The 23,904-nt window shown below is 34.0% G+C and overlaps 1 protein-coding gene across 2 annotated transcripts; it reads right to left on the bottom strand.

The window, feature by feature from the left end:
- Positions 1 to 19,106: 19,106 nt before the first annotated feature.
- Positions 19,107 to 21,275, bottom strand: LOC143623575 (transcription initiation factor TFIID subunit 15-like). Of its 2 annotated transcripts, none has more exons than XM_077094446.1 (7): positions 20,930 to 21,269; positions 20,469 to 20,809; positions 20,151 to 20,348; positions 19,969 to 20,052; positions 19,791 to 19,872; positions 19,606 to 19,732; positions 19,107 to 19,509 (listed from the first exon to the last, which is right to left on the bottom strand). In XM_077094446.1, the coding sequence occupies exons 1-7, from the start codon at positions 21,047 to 21,049 to the stop codon at positions 19,319 to 19,321; spliced, it is 1,143 nt and encodes a 380-aa protein (XP_076950561.1). In that variant the 5' UTR covers positions 21,050 to 21,269; the 3' UTR covers positions 19,107 to 19,318. The 2 variants fall into 2 exon arrangements, with proteins under 2 accessions (XP_076950561.1, XP_076950562.1); XM_077094447.1 differs by having other exon boundaries at positions 19,402 to 19,509; positions 19,619 to 19,732; positions 20,930 to 21,275.
- Positions 21,276 to 23,904: the final 2,629 nt, after the last annotated feature.

Genomic DNA, 23,904 nt, shown 5'->3' with positions numbered 1-23,904 from the left:
CTACATTCATAATCTGGAAAGAAAGATAAATTTGTTATTGAGTATTTTTTTTTTGGATTGACAGGCAATACCACCTGCATATGATGACAATAGAAATGAGTATTTTCTATGAATGGAGTATGGAATGTATTAAAGTAAGTTATAGAAAATAGAAAAAAATTTATAACTTTGATATTTATGAATAAACGTGTAACTTTTTAGTTTTCAAAATTCTATGTAATGTAATATGTAATTTCATTTATGAGATGAAGTTATAGATTTATGAATTATATTTGGTCTTTTTGCGCTTCTTTTGGATAATGATAGTTTACTTACATATATTTAGAATTTAGATCATATTATTATTATTATTATTATCTTCCACCCATATAACACACGGGTTCTAACCTAATAACTAATAATGAATTGGAGAATTGGTAGTTATAACTAATAAGATAAAATTGTTGGTACGAAAAATAAATTAAAAAAAAAAGATCAAAATTTAATTCAACTTCTAGAAACGAAGAATTTGAAAATTATATAAAAATAAAATATCTAACTTTAAATTTAACTTTATTTTCCATCGTAAACTTCATCAAAAACCCTAAGTTATTTTTTAACCAACTTATATGGGTCGTGTGTTGTATTAATATATGGGATATGTAAACAACATTTATTGCGTGAGTATTCATGTTAAAACCATAATTTCATATTAATTCATCAATCATGTAAAACTATATTTAACCTCTATTTTTCCCTCATAAAATTTTTCTTTATTCATGACTAGTAAATAAGAATTTTTAATTCACTCTAAAATTACTCTTTCATCCCTTCTAATTTTTCATAATTTTTTTATTCATTTATAAGTAAAAATATATTTAAATATGAAAGTGATTTTTTACACCCAAACTGACAGTGATTTTTTAATATTAAAATATAAAAAAATAAAATAAAAGTAATCTTACTAATCTTTTTTTTTGAACATTCAAGCTTTCCTCCTACTATTTACATTATACCGCCAATGCCAGGAATCGAACCCTGGACCTCTCACCAAAAGGCCAAAGCCTTTACCATCCCACCAAAGTGGTGATGGCAGTAATCTTACTAATCTATTTAAGCAGCACAATGTATACACATGTTATTCAGCTTATCTACATAGAATTTCATGTCATCAACTTTCCGTGTATCTAATTTTCACATGTTCACAATTTAATTTTAATCTAATAACTGACCATAACAATTTTCTTTTCACAAGTTTTGGTAACCAATTTTAATTTTAATCAACCAATAGATATATAAACCTTAATATTAAAAACCGATTATACAAACCTTAACATTAAAACCCTAGTAAACATTTCTCTCTCTCTCTCTCTCTCTCTCTCTTTCTTTCTCTCTCTCTCTTATGGTTTAGGCAATTTTCCCTACGGTTATCTCCCTATTACCGGTATAATATTTTTCTTCTATGCTAATGCTCGATTCTCTATATTATTTGTTATTGTTCAATTGTTCAATGTTCGATTAAGGTTAAAGTAGTATATGTTTTCCTTATGTTTGAGTTTTTAATAATTTTTGTTACATCATTGCTTAATTTGATGTTCGTATAATCTATTTAGGTTCTACATTAAAATCCAATGTCAAATAGACATATTGAAGTTTCATTAACGCTCAATCTTCCCAACAGTGAATTATTAATTTATGTGGAGATTACAATTATTTTCTTAAATATGGTTGATGTAGGTGGTTATTGGAATTATCTCTTCAATATTCCGATTATATCAATTGGTAATTCTTACTAAACCAAAATATGTGTTTTCATTTCTTAATTTCGTATATATATTATAAAATTTTTATATAACATTAATTGAATTTTAATCATTTCAACTTATGGCGTTCCAACTTGGTATATTATCATATTGACCAGACTTTGATATGTTGCCCCTACATTTCTTAGTCCAAAAGGCATAGCAATATAACAATATATGCTAGTAGGAGTCATGAATGTTGTATCCTCTTTATTAGATGGTTCCATCTTAATTTGTTGAAATCCAGATGAAGCATCCATAAAGGTAAGCATCTCATTCCTGTTGTAGCATCCACCATGGAGTCAATGTGTGGTAAAGGGAAAAGATCCTTGGGAAATGTTTTGTATAAATCAGTAAAATCAACACATACCCTCCACTTTCCATTTTTCTTAGAAACAACTACCACATTGGCTAACCATCTTGGCTACTTAACCTCTCTAATCATACCTGCCTTAAGAAGTTTTTCGACTTCTTCTTGCATAATGATATTTATTTTAGGCGCAAGTTACCTCCGTTTCTGGTGGATAGGCCTCACAGAAGTATCTATCCCTAACTTATGCGTAATAATGTCTTTAGAGATACATGTCATGTCAGAATGTTTGAAAGCAAAAGCTGACGTACTTTGTTTGAGGAAGGATACCAGATCCTTTTCGATGTTGGTGAGGATACCGAATACTATATACACCTTGATGTCTGGATCCTCAGGGTCCAAGGATACTTTTTAAGATCCTTCTCCCTTGATTCTAGCACTTCTCTAGAGTGGTTCTTTTATTGTTATGCGATCGTTTGCTTTGCATCTGACTTCATAGATGAAGTGTAGTAGTTCCTGGCCTTTGCCTGATCGCTATCAATCTTTATGACTCCCAACGGGGTTGGAATCTTGATACATTGATGGTATGTTGAGGAAACATCTTTCATTTCATGTATCAAGGGCATGCTAAGAATAACATTACAACAGGATAGGTTATCAATAACACAAAATTTTTGGAATGAGATAACTCCCTCTATATAGATTGGAAGCTTAATATCCCCCATTGTAGTCTTGGTTTGACCACTGAAGCCATGAGGACGGAGGATCATGGATTTATTACTGTTTCAGGAATATTCATCTTCTTGAGAACATCAGCCTGAATGGTGTTCACAGAGATCCCGCCATCTACTAAGATCCTGTGAACATAATGGTTAGCAATAAATAAAGTAATAATCAAACCGTCATGGTGAGGATCCTGGATGTGCAGGCGATCCTCTTCATCGAAGGTTATGGCCCTTTGGTCATTCAAAGTTGTCGTTATGATGGGCCTTTCATCATTCTCCAATTTAATCTCTTTAGCATTTCGTTTTGCTGAGGAGACTGAGGTTCCACAGATATCCGAGCCTCAAGAGATCAAACTGTATACGCGTCCACTGGTGGTGGAGCAGCCTTTTCTGGGACCTCTTCAGGATCTTGGATCCTTGACTTCTTCCTACCCATCAGTTCTTTGAAGTTCTCTTTGCTGAGGAGATACCCAATCTCTCTTCTTAGACCAATACAATCTTCATTCATGTGGCTGAAGTCTTCTTGGTACGCACACCACTTGGATTTATCCTTGTAGGATGTTGACTTTTCATTCTTCCGAGGCCACCTTGCTTTTTACCATTCATCCCTCATGACACATATCAGTCCAGGATTATCTATGGAGAAACAATACTCTAATATTCTTGGGTATTCATCTTCATCATCGTATTCTTTTACTGCATGGATGTTTTGATTGTTGAATTTTGATTAGGGCTTGGAGTTGTTGTTCCGGTATGAGGATCCTTTTTTCTTATCGAGCTGCTCCTGTATTGATGAAGTACCCAATCTTTCTTGGATCCTTTTGTCGTCTTCTAGTAGATGAATCTGAGTGCCCTATTCCTAACTTCATCTAAGTTCCTACATGGGGTCATAACAAGATCATCATAAAAGGGTGGAGTCCTTTTGCAATCCCATCTTGAATGACTAAACAGCCGTAACCATGCCAAGATTTGGGATCTCCAAGGCTTTCCTTCCAAATTTAGTGACAAAATCCCTTAAAGATTCATCACGAGATTGGACAATACGGTATAATCACTAGTTAATTTTTCAAATTTTCTACTATAAGAAAATTGATTATTGAATAAATTAACTACGTGAGAAAATGAAGTAATAGAGTAATGAGGAAGACTTAGCAGCCACTTGAGAGCAGATCCAGTTAGTGTGGATCCAAAATCCTTGAACAAGCATGCTTCTTTAAGTATTTCTAAAATGGGGTTGATCTCCGCTATTTCCCTATATTGAGCTACGTGCTCCTCCGGATCAGCCATGCCGTCATAAACCATCATGTTGGGGGTCTAAAAGAGCTTCGGTATCTCAGCATCACAAATGGGCGGAGAAAACCTGGATACCTTGTGACTACCCTCCGGAATTTCATGGATGGGTCTGACCACCCCTGGAAAGCTGGATATCATATCATTTAATTTGTAATTCCTTGGCCATGGCTTGATTAATACTTGTATCATGCGTAAAACCAAGGTTAGTGTCTAATGATACATGATTGTAATTGTTACCTCTTTGTCGACTAAAGGATTATATCCCAGAAGAGTATCCTGGATAGGACGCATCAGCTGTAACAGTTGGTCCACTGGAAGCAATGGTTTGCATAGGGATAAAATCTCCCTCGCGAACCTCCGATGACCTTTGATGTTGAACTCTTGAGGATCCTTGACTTTGCTTGAAGGATCCTTGAGGCTAATAGTTGGAGGACTCTTGATGAAACATTCTTAAGGATCCTGGCTTAAGGATGGATGATCCTTGTTTAAAGATCGAGGATCCTTGAGCGTGTTGAGCCACATATCCTGGTTGAAGGATAGAGGATCCTGGTTGAAGGATGGAATATCCTGGTTGGAAGAGCGAGGATCCTTGAGCATATGGAGCCAAGGATCCTGGTTGACGGATGGAGGATCCTTGAGCATATTGAGCCATGGATCCCGGAGTGGTGAAATCCAGCATCCTAGGCACTAAGGGGGGGGGGTATGATCCTCCTCTGGCCAATTTTGCCTTCTTGAGATCTTCAATCTCATGTAGGATCCTCTGGTTGGTCTTCTTCTACTGATCCATGTATGCCTTAACCTGTGAACACAAAACATAAACATCATGGTTAGTGATTACCGCAGGGGTAGCAACAGAGGATTTTGAGCCTTGAAAGACAGGATTTTGCATATTACTCCCAGCAGCGTTGGTCCTCTTTACTCCTGCGGGTGGAGGAGGCATCGGCAATGAATCCTTTGATGAGAGAGAAACTAATGATGGCATAGTGGTTGAAGCAGAGGTTTGTTGAGAGGCCATTGGTTATGGTATTGGTTGAAAAGGTTGAAAACTGATGAGAATTCTTCTGGATTAAAGATCCACTTGCCCTACGGTGGGCGTCAAATTTTTTTGGTCAAAAATCGGTTTAAGGATAATGTAACCAAATCTAATTTGTGAGGTAGAGTGCTTGTACAACAATGGTGAGTATGTAAACGAAATAAGGATGAACAAAAGGATTTGTTACGAGGAAAATCCCTTGATCGGATGATGATCGCTGGCACAAAAACCCCGGGTGATGACAAATTTCTATCACCACTATATTAATCAAGAAAAATAAGGTTACAATGGTGGAAGTCTTGATCAGCGATTACAACAATTGCTAAGTGTGTGTGTGTTGCTAAAATTACAGTGATGATAAGTGTAAATCGTATGTGATATGTTGTGCTGTTGTGTAAAACCTAGCTGATCATGCCTCATTATAAATGCAAACAATATACTAACAAATTGTCCTACAATTTGCCACTACTCACTAGAGCCGTTGCATGCACTTTGACCATGTGCTAACTTCTCTTGGACAACGAAATAGTGGGTAGACCAAGTCATTAGCCGTTAGACCTGTTTATATAACATTATAAAAAGAGAACAACTGTTAGTAATTAATAAGTACTGATGATCCTTGATCCTGACATAATCTGGAATATATATTAAGGATAACTGATCCAGAAATCAAGTAAGAATAACGTATCCTCAGCACAAAATATACGTGCCCTAACAATAGAGTTTTTCTTTTTATGATTAGTTTCCTTATCACTAATTGTTTATTTTTTTTCCAGTATGTTTTGAATTTACATAATGTTTATTTTTGTTGTATTTCAGTTATTATAACTGCATGAGATATGACATTTTGGATGTTGATTTAATTAGATGATTGAGTTTTACTTAGTATGTGTTTTTTTTCTCATGTTATAAGTTATAAAGATGTTACAACTTTTTATATATCTTTGTTAATCTTTATATGTTTTTTGTATTTTAATTAAAATAATAATTTAATGTCTCATAATATATGTAAAGTATCCTTTTTATATTAATATGACATTTTAATTTTTCTAAATTTATAATATATATATATATATATATATGACGTTTTAAATATATTCCACCCGATGGTTATATCTTCCAACGTTTAAATGTTTTCACCTTTCTTAAAAATTAGAGTTTCTACACTCTCGCCTGGAGCGCACGTTATCCAACGTATAGTCCGGGGCAGCGGGACCAGTACACGTTTAGTGGCTGACAATTTCGTTGTCTTCGGCTATATGGAGGATCCTACGATTTATGGTAGACATACCATACCACCGGTTTATAACATTTTCATGTTATCTCAAGACAAAGGTTTATAACATTTTCATGTTAGCTAAGGTTTTGGTGTTTTCTCGTCACTTACGCTTGGGCAAATCCCCGTTAACATCCGTATCCTCGGGTCAGTCCCCAGTTTGGCCTTGTCCCCAGTTTAACACCAGTTTGGGCTTGTCCCCAATATAACAACAGTTCGGGCTTGTCCCAAGTTACACGGGCTTGTCCCCAGTTGCACGAGCTGGTCCCTAGTTTATCTTATGGGCTTGTCCCCAGTTTGTTGGGTTTATTCCCAGTTAATATCATAAGTTGTTTACATCAGGTATCCTAAGTTCGATATTACAAGGATCACAGAAGGATCAACATCTAGGGATTCAAGATCCTTAATTCATAATTGCAAGGATTACAGAAGGTTCAATACTTATGGTAACTTAGATCTAATTAGATCATATGGTATGATTCCTACTTATCAATTTACATTACATGGCTAAAATCTTTATAAAATCTTTTTTGTAAGGGTTCAAGATCCTTAATTTATTTTACAAGGATATTCTATCCTTAAAGCTTTTTACTCAAGAATATTTCTTAAAACTTTCAATAAGGCTAAGACTCTGTTAAATCTACTTCAAGAATAACAAACAACACATGGATAGCTGAAAGATTAAAGTTATTATTATTTCACTTGGTCTTACCCAAAAACCTTAACCCGGATTTTACCATTCAAAAGATGGACCATCCACCAGGGTTAAGTAAGCGATACTAACAGTTCAAAGAGTATAGGAAAATAAAGGCAGGGGCATCAAATGCTTCATCCCCACAGACAGAGGATCCCTGCACCTTTGTTACCCCTGATAATTGTCTTAAGGATCATAGATCCTTCACCCTAAGTTACTATTGTCTTATAGTACACAGCCAAATTATCCATAAAAACATCCATAAAAGAAAACCAGAGCAGGCTCAGGCCTTGTCTTTATCATCCTTCATTGCCCATTTCCACAGCATCCCCATCCATTGCTGCCTCCTTTCCCTCATCCGTGTCACCTGCATCCTTCACACCACTCGTTCGGGCTTCACCCTCATCTGCAGCCTTGCTTCCTTCACCGACATCTTCCTCGTCCTCTGCTGCTCCCAATATAGCCAGAGATTTCTTCCATTCGTCTACCTCCCAGTTAGCACTGTCAAATGAAGGATCATTCGCCTCAGACACGACCTGGATCCTTGCTTGCAAGATAAGCTTTGCCGCAGACAGCTTGGCTTCGTCAGTTGCCTCCTTGATCCCCTCATTCATCTTCATTTCCATAGCATGGAATTGGGAGTCAGCCTGTTTCTTTTCCTTGGTGAGCTTAGCAATCTGCTTGTCCTTGGCAACAGCACAAGGTCTCATTCCCGTCAAGGTATCTTCAAGGTCCTTGATGACTGAACCATAGTAGGAGTGGAAACCTTGGATGCCCTATAAATCAAAAGTTTGGGATCAACAACAAGTATATGACAAGACTGGCAAGAAGAATAAAGGATCCTTACCTGAACAACCGCCTGAGTAACGCCTTCTTGAAGATGCTTCTCAACTTCCTGGACTTCGGCTTGAGGTTCTGGTATCTTTCTTTTCTTCCCCGACTGAGCCTTAGCTCTGGTGGTCACAATGTGAGGGCTAGGAGCTTGGGTAGTAGATTTGGATGGTTCTTTCTTAACCATATTTGGAGAAATCAAGTGGTCTATGTCATCCAGAGAGAATCGGGCAGCAGGCTTGTTGGCAGACTTAGACATGTCTTCAAACACAACAATACAGATATTTCCTTTTTTTATTTATAAAATTAGAATACTTATCTGTATGATTTATACTTACTTGACATATTGCTTTGTGGAGAAATACCTGACTCTTCAATTTCTGAATCAGATGCAGAAATCCTGCTCTTGAAAGACCGGATGGTTGGGCTCAAATTAAGGAAGGCAGCTACTCTCTCCTTGGTTCCTGGAAGCTTGGCAAGATGTGCGAAGTTTTCAACTGCGCAAAAGAAAGAAAGAAATCAATATTCAACCCTAATAAAAACACCAACAGTAGATGCAGTAATCCTACCCCGCTTTATCCACTTGGTAGGAAGGGTAGTCCCGTTTAGGATCGAATCTCTCTTGACAAAGAAAAACAGATTTTTCCAGTGAGGGTCATTTTGAGTGACCTTGTCAAGTGGAATAGGTTGATGGGCCTTGGATTTGAGCAGAAAGTGGGTAGAACCGTGGGTGTACAAAGAGTATGCATATGCCAATTCAGAGAGTCCGAATTCGAGGTCGTGGTCAGCTGTGATTTCCTCAAGGGTAAATAAAGCACGCCAGATAATCGGCATAGATTGGATATAGCTAATGCCGGTTAAGGTAAAGAATCTTTGGGTAAATTCCGGGAATGGATACGAGTAGCCGAGTAAGAAAGGACAAGCCAGAAAACAAACCGACACCTTCGATGATATATCGCATGGGATATAAGAATCGTAAGGTCTGAATACAGTGTTTGGAGGAAAACAGGATGCTATTTGGTCAATCTCAGGGTCTTTGAAGTTGCAAATTTCCGATGAAGGGTTTTGAAGTAACCCTTGACTTTTCATATGTACAGCCATTTGGTTGGACGAGTTTGAAAAACAACTATCGATAGACATCAAATACAATGAAATATAAAAGAGAGAGGGGGATAAAGGATTACCTGGACTAAGATGGATAGAAGATGAGAAGCTTCCGGAATGAGGAGAATTAGAAGAGAGTTGATTATTTATCTTTAGTCCGTATGTTGGTTAATTATCTTTTATCTAACCCCTATTTATGTCCTTTCATCTTATCAATTTGACAGCCTTTTTTGAATTTTGAACGCAATTTGACAGCTGTGAAATTATCATCAACCGCCAAATTGGGGGCAATTGTTGAGCCACAAATAATTAAGTATTGAGGATATGTTATTCTTGGTGACCAGTCTGGATCAGTTATCCTTCTGACGAGCTCCAGGATTATGTCAGGATCAAGGATCCTCGGTACTTGGTGTTATTAACGGTTGTTTCTTGTATGTAGGTTGATATTTATTAAATGCAACGGCTCCGAGACTTAGTCCACCACCTATTTCGCTAATGGACTTCTAAGCACGTGGTCAAATGGCACGAAGGAAGTTAGTGTAGAGATGGCGGATTAATAGGACCTAGTAGTTAGTTGTTATTTTCGTTTGTTATATACTGAGATTATGATCAAAGTTAAAAAACACTTACACATACATTCACATACAGCTGATACTCACAAACACTTTGATGAAAATTCTCTCTAGCAGCTTGTTCACACACTTAGATATTCTTGTAATTATTGATCATAAACTCCACTCATTGTAACCCGATTTTGATATTAATAAATTGGTGATAGACGAGTTGTCATCACCCGGGGTTTTTTCCCTTGATCTCAAACAAGATCAAGGTTTTTTCCTCGCAACAAATCACCGTGTTCATCTCCATTTTGTTCATATATCCACTATTGTCATCTTAGCACTAAACCTCACAAAACTAATTTGGTTACAATATCCTTAGCCGATTTTTGACCAAAACAGGTATTATCCTAGTTTCATTATTATATGATCACAAAAGAAGAAGCATTCATTCTTCTAGACAAAATTTGTTATTTCTTCTCAATGTTATACGCATGTGGGCCTTGAATTCACATCTTGCATAGCCTCTGTTTCTTTATTTTTTGTGTAGTCTTTTTTAGGCTCCAGTTTTCATTCGTGATGATAAAAAAAATCACATCTTTTCCTATCGCCTTTTTCGTTCACAACCCTCCCTTTTCGAACGGAAAACCCGTTTGTTCTTGCATAATTTTGATAAAAAAAAAACAAGAGAATCTTCTTCACTTAGAAAACATTGACCAACGAATGGTTCCTCACAGTTTTTTTTTCTTGTTTCACTTTGTTCTTCAATAACATCTTTTTCAACAGAAAGCTCATTCAGATCTAGAAGAACACGTCCATCAATTTGCAAAATAACAGTAATGTTGTATATCGATTAATCTTAAAAAAAGATGGAAAGTTAATATAAATGGTTGTTTAATAGTGAATACTTATAGAAAAATAGTGGAAAATTATAAATGATGAAAGAGTAATTTTACAGTGAATTAAAATGTCTTTTAAAAAAGATTGAAGAGTGAACAATAGAAGGTTAAATATGGTAGTTATTATAATATTGATGTAATTAATATGAAATTATAAGTTCAATAAGAATATTCACATAATAAATGTTTCTTATTAGAAAAGGGTGCCCTTAGGGCACATGTTAGAAAAAGAGTGATGCTAAAAATACCCACATTTATATCATTTTTACTAAATATACATCCTATGAACTTACTTATTCAATTACCCTTACAACATTTTTTCACTTAATAGTCTTAACTACATATATCAAATTAAAAACTATTAAGCTATTACTATTATTTTATTTTTTTAGTATTAATATTGTAAATATTTATAATATCTTTATTAAATATAATAATACATTGATAGTGATAATAATAAATATTATTATTATGATCAAGGATAATAAACACACAAAAGTGAGAACATTTTTTTTTATAAATTTTAATTTAATATTTTAAAAAGACACCATAATATACCAAAAAAAATGTTACATGAGAAGTAATATGTAAAATACAATTCTTAAAAGGGAATGATAGTTAAGTGGAGATAAAAAAAATTATAGTTTTTAATTTAGTGTTTTCAATTGGCACAATAAAATATTATACGAGAGTAATAGATCAAATGAAATTTTCAAATGAAATGAAAGTTCAGAATCAGGGGAGGGGTATGACAAGTAGAGGAATGCATACGTTTAGCCTAACCCGTTAGAAAATGGTAAAATCCCTTAATATGTTTATTTAGTGGATAGTTTTTCAGTTGGTCTATTTAAGAAACGAGTATTGCAACAAGGAATAACACTTAGAATTTAATATCTTCAGTCTCTTAGTTTTCTGATCCTATGGAAGAGAGAGAATATTATTATGCTTTGTATTTATATTATTAAATCATAATATCATCATCATCATCGTACTCAGTATATCCCACCAATAGCAATGCTATGGTAGGGTCTGAGGAGGGTAAGATGTAGACAGCCTTACCTCTATCCCATAGGGATATAGAGACTGCTTCCGGTGAGACCCCCGGCTCGATAGTAGTTTTGCATCAAGCCTTGGACATAAGGCACATAGCACTCAATCATCGGGACACCGGCTGATTGGTGCATGTGCCCTTGTCTTTCGGCTATCAATGCCACCACATGATGCCTGATTAACCTTCCGCCACTTTTAACGTTATTTTCATGAGATTAGTAAAATAATGTCAAAATTAGTGCAATTTTACTTTTGCCCACCTGAGGGTTCACGCATATATACATTATATGCGCGCACCGCAAGCAGGGCGTCTTGTTCATACTTACACATGCATGGCTTAATCTTTGAGACAAGCATATGACTACTGGCAGGATCAACCAGGTAGCATCCCTAATTGACATAACCCGCCCGCTGGTACGAGCCAACATGGGACAGGCAAGTCTTTCAAGGTGATGCGCCACTCTTTGACAAACCCTCCTGATCCCAATGGCAAAGCCGATTCAGGCAAGACAATAGGTCATGTTAACTTTGACAAACCCTCCTGATGGCAAAGCCAAATCAGGCAAGACAGTAGGCATTGTTAACTTTGACAAACCCTCCCGATGGCAAGGCCAATTCAGGCAAGACAGTAAGCATTGTTAACTTTGACAAACCCTCCCGATGGCAAGGCCAAAACAGGCAAGACAGTAAGCATTGTTAACTTTGACAAACCCTCCTGATGGCAAGGCCAATTCAGGCAAGACAGTATGCATTGTTAACTTTGACAAACCCTCCCTATGGCAAAGCCGTTTCAGGCAAGACAGTAAGCATTGTTAACTTTGACAAACCCTCCCGATGGCAAAGTCGTTTCAGGCAAGACAGTAAGCATTGTTAACTTTGACAAACCCTCCCGATGGCAGGGCCAAATCAGGCAAGACAGTAAGCATTGTTAACTTTGACAAACCCTCCCGATGGCAAGGCCAAACCAGGCAAGACAGCAAGTCATGTTAAGAGAGGCACAAACGCTAAATGAGGGCAAAACAAGGATCCCATGAGACCCCATGCCCACATCGTTTTCCATATCCAGGATACCAAGCAACGCTCAATGGGCCACAACATCAACGCAAGCATAATGTTGTGGATCAAAGAGACCGCTTTGTGGTTCATCCGATGCCACAAAAATGGCACGAGACGAAATCAGCTGTAATCAACCAAGACAATACCAATGCTTAGGTGCGCAACACAGAAACCCACAATTTGGCCAGGCAATAGATGCCCAAACAAACAACTGAAGAGGTATGCCGGGTGGAAATTGTTGCACAAGCAAAGAGCCAACCACCCGTAACAAACCAAACACAACTCATGCACCTTTACGATGGACATTCCCAAGAACCGCTCAACTAGTGACAACCCACAAGGCACAAAGGCAATGTGAACAGCCAAAAGCCATGGCAATCCCCAGAAAGCACCGGGCGATGCGAATTAAATCATAATAATCACAAACGTATAATATCCTTATGAATTATAACCTAATATTACTTTTCAAAATTTTCAGTGCATGTCATAGTTTCGACATTTTGACCGGTTTTTTTTCCGCGTATACGTTTGTGATTATTTGCATCTAGTATCATTAGGTTAAAATGTCGAAACTATGACATGCACTGAAAATTTTGAAAAGTAATATTAGGTTATAATTCATAAGGATATTAAATTAATCACCTAAATAAACGTGTTTACAAAGAATATGTAGAAAGTAGCTTTTTATTTTTTATTTTTAACGGCCAACTAAGTAATGCCGGGTACCCCGTACGCGGTCCCCATTGGCTAGGTAGCCCGAGCCGGCCACTAGCCCGGACGGACGGAGCCCCTAGCGGTCTACTTGTTGAGGGATTCACCGGATAAAACCCGACCCCCACCGCCTGCCAAACGGCACGACAGCGAGGAGCCGGTAAAACCGGGTGAGAGCAGGACTCGAACCCTGGCAAGCCAGGGTCATCCCTCATATCTCCCATATAAGTTGGTGGTAGTGAGGTTGATCCCCCTACCTCTCACTTTTAAAATGAGTGCTCTACCATTAAGTCGCAACCAACTTATAAGTAGCTTTTTATTTGTCGGACACTCCTTTCCTTTGCTCATTTACCATTGTATTTATGTATATTTGATAAGAAAACTATAGAAAGTAAGTTTGCAAATAAAATTATATAAAACAAACGTTTTTTTAATTTAATTTAATTTATTTTAATTTTAGACTGATTTTATTATACTTTTCTATTTGAATGTTATCTCCTGTGACATAAAATACCAAAAATGTTTTATTCAACCGTCCGGGACCTCCGTAGGCTTAAAGTCACCCCACTATCATGTAGATTAGTAGCTCCCAATTGATCAGAATATTATTATTATTATTATTATTTTATATTCACTATCATGATTCGTTAGTCGTTATTTAAATGAGTAGGTTGATTTAAGTAAAAAGAAAGTAACTTTGCTTAAAACATGTATTACACTTGAGCATATCTAACCCGAACCAATTTCGATCTATCACCCTACCCGCTCAGTTTGCCAAACTCAATTGATATTGTTAAATAGATGGTCGTTTAATACAAAACAATTTTAAGTAAATACATGTGTATACATACATGTATATTGGTTTAACCATAAAACTTAAGGCGATTATGTTACCGAAAACTCCGCTTCTTTTTCCTCCCCGCTTGATTCGAAAACACTACTTACATATCCATTATATGGATTATAGTTATTTTATAAAAAAAATAACTATTCTTATGAATACAACCTGTCTAAATAATACAATGTTTGTACTACTTGTATCATTTGAAATGTTAAATGATTGGTTCAATAATTCCAAAAACATTCTAAAATACGTACTCACCAACAGCTAAACCAATCATAAAGAAAAACAAACAACCTAAAAACAATCTTTTAGCTGCATATATTTTTAATAAAATTTTAATATAATTGACGGTTTTTCTGTAGACAATAACACTGATCAAAGATATCATACGCCATGTCATTATAATTAAACTTTACTATCAATTTTTAGTTAAGTTGTTAATTAATATCATTCAAGAAAAATGATTGAATTATATAATTTCACTAATAAGCATTTGTCCTCAGCTGTTATTAATTATTTTTTTTCAATTGATAATGCTGTAGAGTTTTTAATTTATATTATATTTAAATTTTAATTGTATAATTGATTATTGAAATGACCATGCCCATAAAAGTACTAATGTGTTGTTCGAAATATTGTACCAAAGTGGCCAAATAATTCAATTTGATTCCATTATATTTTAATTATACTAAAACTGATTTAGATTCACATTGTGTTTTTATTTTTTTTAATTATCATTACTCCTATTGATTTATTTATTAAGTTATTTTCAAAAGAAATATGGATTTAGCCTACTGTATTGAAAAAAAATCAGTGAACTTGTTGGGTGCAAATAGAATGAAAATACATTAGAAACTCTATATTTAATAATCGATAAATTAATAACCTCGATAAAATTAATAATTTGTTCGTTCATAACTTAAGACTAGTGCAAAATTGGACCTCAATCGATAAAATAATAAAATAATATATTTTTGAAATCCCAATGTAAAATGTAAATATATTGGTACCAGCGGAACTATAAATTAATAATTACTAAAATATTTAAAAATTCTAGTATTGTCTAGTAAAAAAATGAATTTATAGTCATTTGTTTTTTTGTGAACTTCAAATTTATATTGAGTTCATCTTCAAATCTATTCCAAAATGAATCTCTTGTACTCGCATAATAGTTTTCGTTGTTGATTGGTCATTGATGATTTGTTAACACCTTTTAGTTTAGAAACCATAGTTGATGTGATTTTAAAATTTATCATTAGACATTTTATAATGATCAATCTAGATCTGTGTACATTGAATTTGATAAGTTCATTAATGTGTGAATGTACATGGAAATTTTGAATTTATGTTTTATTCAAATAGGTAAAGTGAACAGGCATGAACATTTTGAAGGTCGATGCATTAATTTGAGAGTTGCTCACGAATATAACCCAACTTTTTAAATTTAATAAAATATTCCGGTCAATATTAATTTAATTAGGTTTTAATATAGTTAGAGACCATGGTCTCAAGACCATTTTTTAAGTTGTTAAGTAAATATTCAGTGTCTACAAGTAATAAGCGTAGAGTAAATGTGCATGTATGTATAATTGTATACATGTATGCATATAGAGCATCTCTAGAGATGATGAAGTAGTAAGGAATGATAAAGAAAAGAGAGTCTTTATGAACGGAGAAACAGGCCTTCCCATTTGATATAATAAGATGGGGAGTGAGTCATATTAGACTACTAGTCACGTGACCGCACAACGTAAATGTAGTGAGAAATAATACTTAAAGGTTGTTAGCACGTCAAACCAAGGCTAGCTTTAGCTCGATTCAAACTTCATACCGAGCTTGACTTACGTTCATTTAATTATTTTAAATATTTATGTAACTTGAATACTTTTAATCATATTTTTATAATATAAAACATATAAGAAGGAAAAAAAATTAAAGTAGAGTAATATTTTGATAAACCCGAGAGATTAAAGTTGTAAGTATTACTTAAATTTTGAATTGTAACAAGTTAAAAAAAATAAAGGATTAATTTCGTATATACTCTTACAAATATCATATATACCCAAGTAAAACTTAAAATATCATACATACCCTTACAAAATAACTAAAATATCATATATGTCCTTATAAACTCAATTAAAATATCATATATACCCTTGTTAATTAATAATAATTTAATAAATGATCATTTTATCGTTACTGTAAAAAAATTTAACTTTCATATATGCCCATTATTTAACGAATAGACCATTTTACCCCTTTCTGTTACATAATTTGTTTATACCTTATGTTATTATTTAATTTTAATCGACGTTTCTCGCCTTTAACGACAACCAAATCGTGTCTCGTAACTTCTTCAAAATTGCAAACCATTCGAAGATTAATCGCATCGAATGGTTTAAACTGTAAAACCTTTTATCGCATCTAATCAGATTAGAGTAATATGGTCATTTATTAAGTTTTTTTTAATGAATTAGGTATATAGGATATATTAATAACTTTGCAATGGCACATACGATATTTTTAGTTTTGCATGGGTATATATGATATTTTCAATATTTGTATGGGTATATATCAAATTGCCCCAAAGATAAATGGTTAGATATGTAATTATATGAAAGCATGAGATTGTAAACATTCGTCCTTTAAGAAACTTGTACATTCATGCATTAATGACTTGTACATTTAAACCGTCAATTTGCTTTGAAAAATATTTATATTGAAGCGTTGAAAACAATAAGCTCGTTTAAATAGGTATGTTCGAATTTTTGTTAAGCGTATCTTTGTAAAACATATACGAGAAAACCCAAAAACAATTAAGTTGGAGTACAAAATAGGTAATCAAGAGGGTTAAAGTTGTAACTAATTTTTAAATTTACGAAATTTAAGTAAAGTTGAGATACTATACTTGTAATTAATTTTATACATATCAAATGAATGTGGATGATATATGTGTAAAAGACAAATTTACCCCTACTTAAACATGTATCTCATGCATTATAAGTTGTAAAACTCTTACATTCTATAGTCTTAATTAGCCCATTACTTATATATTAGATATAGTTTTAGATATAGATATAAGTTTTTATTCGGGCTAAGCCTATATGTTACATTGGCTCACACTCAGTTCATAAGAGTAATTAGAAATGGATACAAGTTTAAACTATAAAAAATAAGAGAGAATATGATTGTTTATTGATAAATGTATTAAGGAATTAGATTTATTTATTGGTTTATAATAAGAAAAACAAATAGTAAGAGGAGACGGCCACCGAATGTTAAATGCACCAAAATCCGAAAAAGGATAAATAAAAAATGGCGTGACTGAAAAAACCATTGTCAGATGTTAAAATATCTGATAGAACACGTATTTTTTATTATTCTCATTATGATTATTATTATTATTATTATTATAAAATAAATCGAGGATTTTATTAAGAGAAAATAAAAAGGGCAGCCACCGATGTTGTAGCATTTCCTCTAGACAAAGCAAAATCTTACTCGTGTTTTATGCCGACCAACACTGTGACATAAATGAGACTGGCGGTTTTGAAGCTACCCATATACAAAAGACAAAACTCTAATTAACATAGGTTTGGTTTGTAAAATTTGATTGAATTGAAATCTTATTCAAATCATACAAGATATTCAACACTCTTGATTGGAGTAATCAGTTAGGTTTGTAATATTTGTTTGAAGTATAATCTTAATCTTAATCTTAGGGTGAGGCTAAACGTACTCTCCTTTCTTGCTAATCAATCATACATTTGCCTGAACTTTTATTTCCCCTTAACATTTGTAATTGACATGTTAGTCTCTTATTTAATTTTAATAATTCTCTTAAAATATCAAATAAAAAGCTTTTTATATATCAATTATATATGTAATTGACATGTTTAAGTTTTTATTTTTGTTTACCGTTTTTTATATATTTTTTTTATTAATTTTATTATTTTATTTCTTTAAAATCTTATTAAAAGCTTGTTTATCTTTTTCATGTATTAAAATGTTTTGTATGTTTTCTCTAGCTAGTTTTTTATTTATTTATTTTATTTTCATAAAGTGAATTCACTGCAAATTAATTCTTCATGTTAGTTTAAATACATGAGATTAATGTTACATGAGAAAAGAGTCAAATCGGTTTATCAAGTTGTATATTATTTAACCTTTTATTTATAAATGTAGTTTCAATTTTAGGTAAGTATTATCATTTACTTTTGTACTGTTGTATTAAGTTTCTAGCTGCTCACTAGTGCTCTGTTTCATTTTATATTTATTAATATTTATTGAATTAATATTTATTAATATATCGCCCCAATTCAAACAAAACAGAGAATAAAAACAAACCGAAAGAGTAGAAGAAATACTTCACGTTCGTATAATATAATGAATGATTCAAACAAAAATATAATGAAGATTTGTAACAGTTTTAATTACTTAATACTAGTTTTAATATAATGAATCGATTTGTAACATTTTTAATTACTTATACTATTTTACGAATCAAATATTAATATTTTGTTAAGCTAAGTTTTTCAGTTTACTTCAAATTCTTAAATCATTTAACATGATTTAATTCCAATTCATTTCACAATTTTCTTACTAAAATATTCAAAAACAAGCCCTAAATTTAGATTGCAAGTTTAGCCTTCATATTCAGTACATCAAATGAAAAGTTGTATTCATGTGCAATGCAAAGACCTATTCTATACTTACGATCAAATTCGATACCTAACCGGTTTCTGCCAAATCATATCAGTTCAATTCGAAACCAGTTTGGACGTGCCAACTAACCCATTGTGCTAAACTAGCCATTGGATGCAAGGAGAATTTTACAAGTTTTATTAAAATTCTCATATCTGATTACCAAACATAATCGGCGGAGTATCACTAGCATACCTATCCCAATCAAAACTGAAAATATTACCAAGTTTAAAAGATTAAAAGAATCCAACCAGTTAACCTTAATGGTCATAAAAGTTACCAAATTGTCAGAGTTACAAAAATAACTGAGATAACATACCATCAAAATAATTCAAGTTTGCAAAAAGAAACAGTGCCAGGATACAAATACTTCACAAAGCAAATGCAAAGAACCCACAAGAGACCGTTGTCCCAAAAATCTTAAATACCACAAGTTTAATAGATTAGTAACTAATGATGATACCTGTGACGATCACGGTCCCTCTCCCAACCATACTCTCTGTCCCTATCGTAACTGTAATCCCGATCCCGACCCCTATCCCGCTCACTCTCCCGGCTTCTGCTCCTCCTCCTATTCTTGCTGCTTTCTTTCTCATCCCTTCGGTCTCGGCTTCTTTCTCTTCTCTCTCTCTCACTCATCCCTGATAAAAGAAAAGGTTAAATTACTAATTTTTTTACGTTTATCAAATAGTAACTGAATCATTTTAATACAATAATTCAATAAAATAAAGCAGTACCAAGTTCCTCAACCTCCCATCCAGCACGCCCAGTTCCAGGTAACACTTGACCAACTTCAGCTTGCTGTGCTTTCACACGAAACTTCTTCTTCAAGTTTCCAAATTCATCATACATTTCACCATCATCCTGAAATTGCATGGTAAAATTTAACAAGTGATTAAAAAAAAAGATAAAAAAATCTTACTTCTTCAGCTTCCCGCCTACGCCTCTTTGTTTCCTCTAACTCTTCTTCATCAAGTTCTTTGTACCCACCAGCACGTCCTCCTCTACATACACAACTCACGTATGTTATTATTTGATACAAAACACATTTCACACTATATTAGATGCATAAAAAAATGTTTTGAGATCATTTGAAATACCTCACACCGCCTTCACTAACACCAGGTTTATTAGTGTTGCAGATGTTGCATTTTAATCGTTTTGCCCAGTTGATGTTAGCACACCTGAAGAAACCGTTAAGTATTAAAAGTCAAGAACTGTGTTTTTGTAGTTGTAAATTTACCATAATTGAAAAAACAATGTTAACTACTTATGTACTTACATTGGACAAGACCAATCATTAGGACCGAAAAGGCCAGTAGGACCACCGACCCCACCTCGACCACCGCCAGAATCAGGACCACCACCACGCCCCCTACCCCGGCCACCACCGCCTGCGCCACCACCAGATGCACCAGCAGGTCTAGCACTTCCGCAACGGTTGCATACACCACGAAATGCAAAGTTCACATTCGTACAACTGTTATTAAAACATCATCATGACATAACAATAAACAAACATAACAGGTTACATAATAAATGTATCAGTATATACATTAATTAGCAAGAATGAGCTGCTCACCAATGTCATATCACAGACCTTGTATTCGGACACGCCCAGTCACCATCTTGTTGCCATGCTTTCGGTGCAACGTTTCCAGAAGCATCACCACGACCTCTACCTCGGGCCCCACTTTCATCAGGTCCCACATCATTGACCAAACTAGAGTCATCTAATGGTGGTACCGGATTATGTGAATTTTTTGACTGTGCCATGAGAACTTCAATAATATTCCCGTGAAACTCCTTATTGTTAAACCATTCTACAGCAGCCTGTGCAGCATATGGATCCTCATATGTCACTGTAGCATCTCCTTTAGGTTCATTTGTTACTTTGTCATGATACAGCCATATCTTTGGTTTTCCAGTTCTTTTATCTTTCTATATTGTAGAAAAATAACCAAGAGTTATATAACAGAAAAATAAAATACTAAATAAGACTATTATGCAATAAAAATGAAACGATCATGCAGGCAAAGAAATACCTTTTAGAACCCATACCTTTAGCAAGCCAATTGTGCCAAAGAATTCAGCTAACATATCTTCATCTGTTCCAGGTGGCAAATTACAAACATACACAGATCCATTCGAAGGCGCTCCTTTTGCTGAATAGTTTGCCATTGTGTTCACGAAAAATCCCAAACTAAGTAACCAACATCAAGCACTACAAAAGGGCGGAAAAGTAGAAGTAGTTAATTTTCTACTAAAATGCACCAATGTAATCTTATGAATCTATCTTAGGCCTCAAAGTTGAAACGACAAAATTTGTTAACACACTTGAGCTTAATCATGGTTAGAGTTTGAATGACTGCTCTTCCAATATTGATAGCCATATTCATTAAATTGTGTAGTTCAATTTGGATCTGTTTTATGAGTCCAGATTTTGGACATTATAATGACATAAAAATCAATGTTTATACAGGTCACTTTGATCACTTACATATAGTTATATCATGTTGATGTACATATATATAAAGCTTGTGTCTTATAACCATCTCAACTCCATCTTTCAAAGTGAAACGACGAGTCCTCAATTCCTTAAAAAGTTCAATCTTTCTTCATATTTAGAAAATTTAAAAAAATACAATACAGCTTAGGGAAACTGGAATACAGATCATTGGCTCAAATTAGGATTCTTCTGCTTTTAGAAATGTACAATTTAATAAGACTAAAAATAAAAATTCAACATTCAAAGATTCTAACGTAACTTGAAAAACATTTATTTTTGCTTATAAAGAATAGTTTCACATGAACAATTTTCATAAAAACAAGTATGACTCTAATGGCTTTATATGCACTAATTATTACAACGTTAATGTTTAAACAAAGCATGTTACATGATTCTAGGCTACCAATAGTACTACATGAGCAAGAAAAGACGTCGCAAATATGAAACTAAATAACACATTATAAACATTCATTTTTATGTCCCTAGGATGCATAAAAAAACTCCTCATTGCTGTCAAACAAATGTTAGCAGCCACAAGTTGAAGATATAAAAAGATGATTGTAAACCTTTTCTAGTTACAAAGTCAAAAGATGAGGATCAAAAGGACCGCCTTTAAGTTCAAATTTGGTACAAAATAGAACTTCTTAAGGCATAACTAAAAGTAAAGTTACATTGATTTTAGTTTAACAACATTAGCAAATTTCAAAAGGCATGTTTCATCAAGACCGAATAGAAGTCACCAAAACAAAAAACGCACACAAACGATTGTTACATAACTCTCAATATATCTTTGATAGAGAGAATATAAATGAAAACCCCATACTATTAAACATAACTCAGTTGTCTCTGTTTATCTGTTCTACAATGTCTGTCTATCGGCTGACCCTAGGTTGCGGCCAATACGTTACCAATATTAATTACAATGTAATCAGAAAACATAACCAACCAACTATGATCTACTTGACAATATTAGTCCGTCAAGTAATTAGCAACATTTGATACATAGGTGGAGTAATTGAAGCAACTAGGAATAATAAGAGGCGGAATGAATGAAAGAAAGATGCAGGCAACAATGATGAAATGAAAATCAGACATAAACCCTCGTTTTCTTTTCGTTATGATGAGGATACATAGATATATACATATTGGCACTGGAAATGAAAGCAGTAAGATGTGAAGGAGAAGAAAGAGATTGAATGATAAGGCGAGATCGGAGAGACGACGACGATGATGTAGCAAGCAGATACACGAACACGAGTGACTTCTTTAGGAGACAAGCCCACAATCATATGATATTACGAGGGCCTCCTGCTTTTGGGCCGGCCTCTTTAATATGATCGAAATCAAAGTATGCAATTGATAAAAAAACATGTTTTTTTTATTTACATCGAATAATATAATATGTTTTTATTACATTCATAAATGTTTCTTGGGGTTATAACATGACCCGAGTATGTAGATTCACATCTTCAACTACAAGAAAATCAAAAGCATCAAATGCAAATGGTATAAACATGTGTTGATTATAACGGCATGTTTTTAGTATTTGATCGCTTGACATAACATGCAGTAGCTTTTAATCCTTTCTCGTGTGATGTTATATGTTCTTTTTAAGCGGATTGGGGTTTAATATTACTACTAGGGTTTAAAGAAATTAATCTAGTTATGTTTGAAAGTTGAAACTGGTTTTATTCTGGTTAGGTTTTAACGCTACTAGTGTATATCTTATCGAACAAATTTCAAATTGGTGATTGGCTAGGTTCCATCCAAACTGGCATCTGAATTGTTTTAGGATTCAGCTTTGAATTTTGATATGGTTTTAATGTGCACCTCTATCATTTTCCACCGATAATTATCCATACTATCAATGCAACCATGCAAATTTTTTATATATCTTGTCAGATAAGAAAATAACTAAACTAAGTTCAGATTACTCCATAGAATAGCAACCAACTTTAAATTTTATTCCAATCAGGTCACTGAAAAAAACTTTTGTTCCAATCAGGTCATTGAACTTTCATTTTTGTTCCAATCCTAGATATTTTACCTGGATAACAGGTAATCTAGTTTTTTTTTTATTTTTAATGTTTGTACTTTGCATTATTACCTTTAAAGGTTGCGAAAATTAGTAAAAATGCGGGTTTCGGGCCAATGTTTTTTATGGACCAACGAATCAGCACGTTACAGTTCGTTTTAACAGCAAAAACTTGTTTAAGCGATTTTTTTAGTTCGTTTAAGCACTTAACAGCTTGTTTAAGCGAATTTTTAGTTCGTTTCAGCACCCAACAGCTCGTTTAAGCGATTTTCAGTTTGTTTCGGCACCTAACAGCTCGTTTAAGCGATTTTTCAGTTCGTTTCAGCACCTAACAGCTCGTTTAAGCGATGTTTCAGTCGTTTCAGCACCTAACAGCTCGTTTAAGCGATTTTTCAGTTCATTTCAGCACCTAACACTCGTTTAAGCGATTATTCGTTGGTTTCAACATCTAACAGCTCGTTTAAGCAATTTTTCAGTTCGTTTCAGCACCTA

The sequence above is a fragment of the Bidens hawaiensis genome, unplaced genomic scaffold (genome assembly GCF_021521415.1).
Source record: "Bidens hawaiensis isolate Kalapana, Puna unplaced genomic scaffold, B.hawaiensis_p1.1 tig00003506_1, whole genome shotgun sequence".
NCBI lineage: Eukaryota > Viridiplantae > Streptophyta > Magnoliopsida > Asterales > Asteraceae > Bidens > Bidens hawaiensis.
The sequence above is the reverse complement of the archived record's forward strand: the minus strand, read 5'-3'. Positions and strand labels throughout refer to the sequence as shown.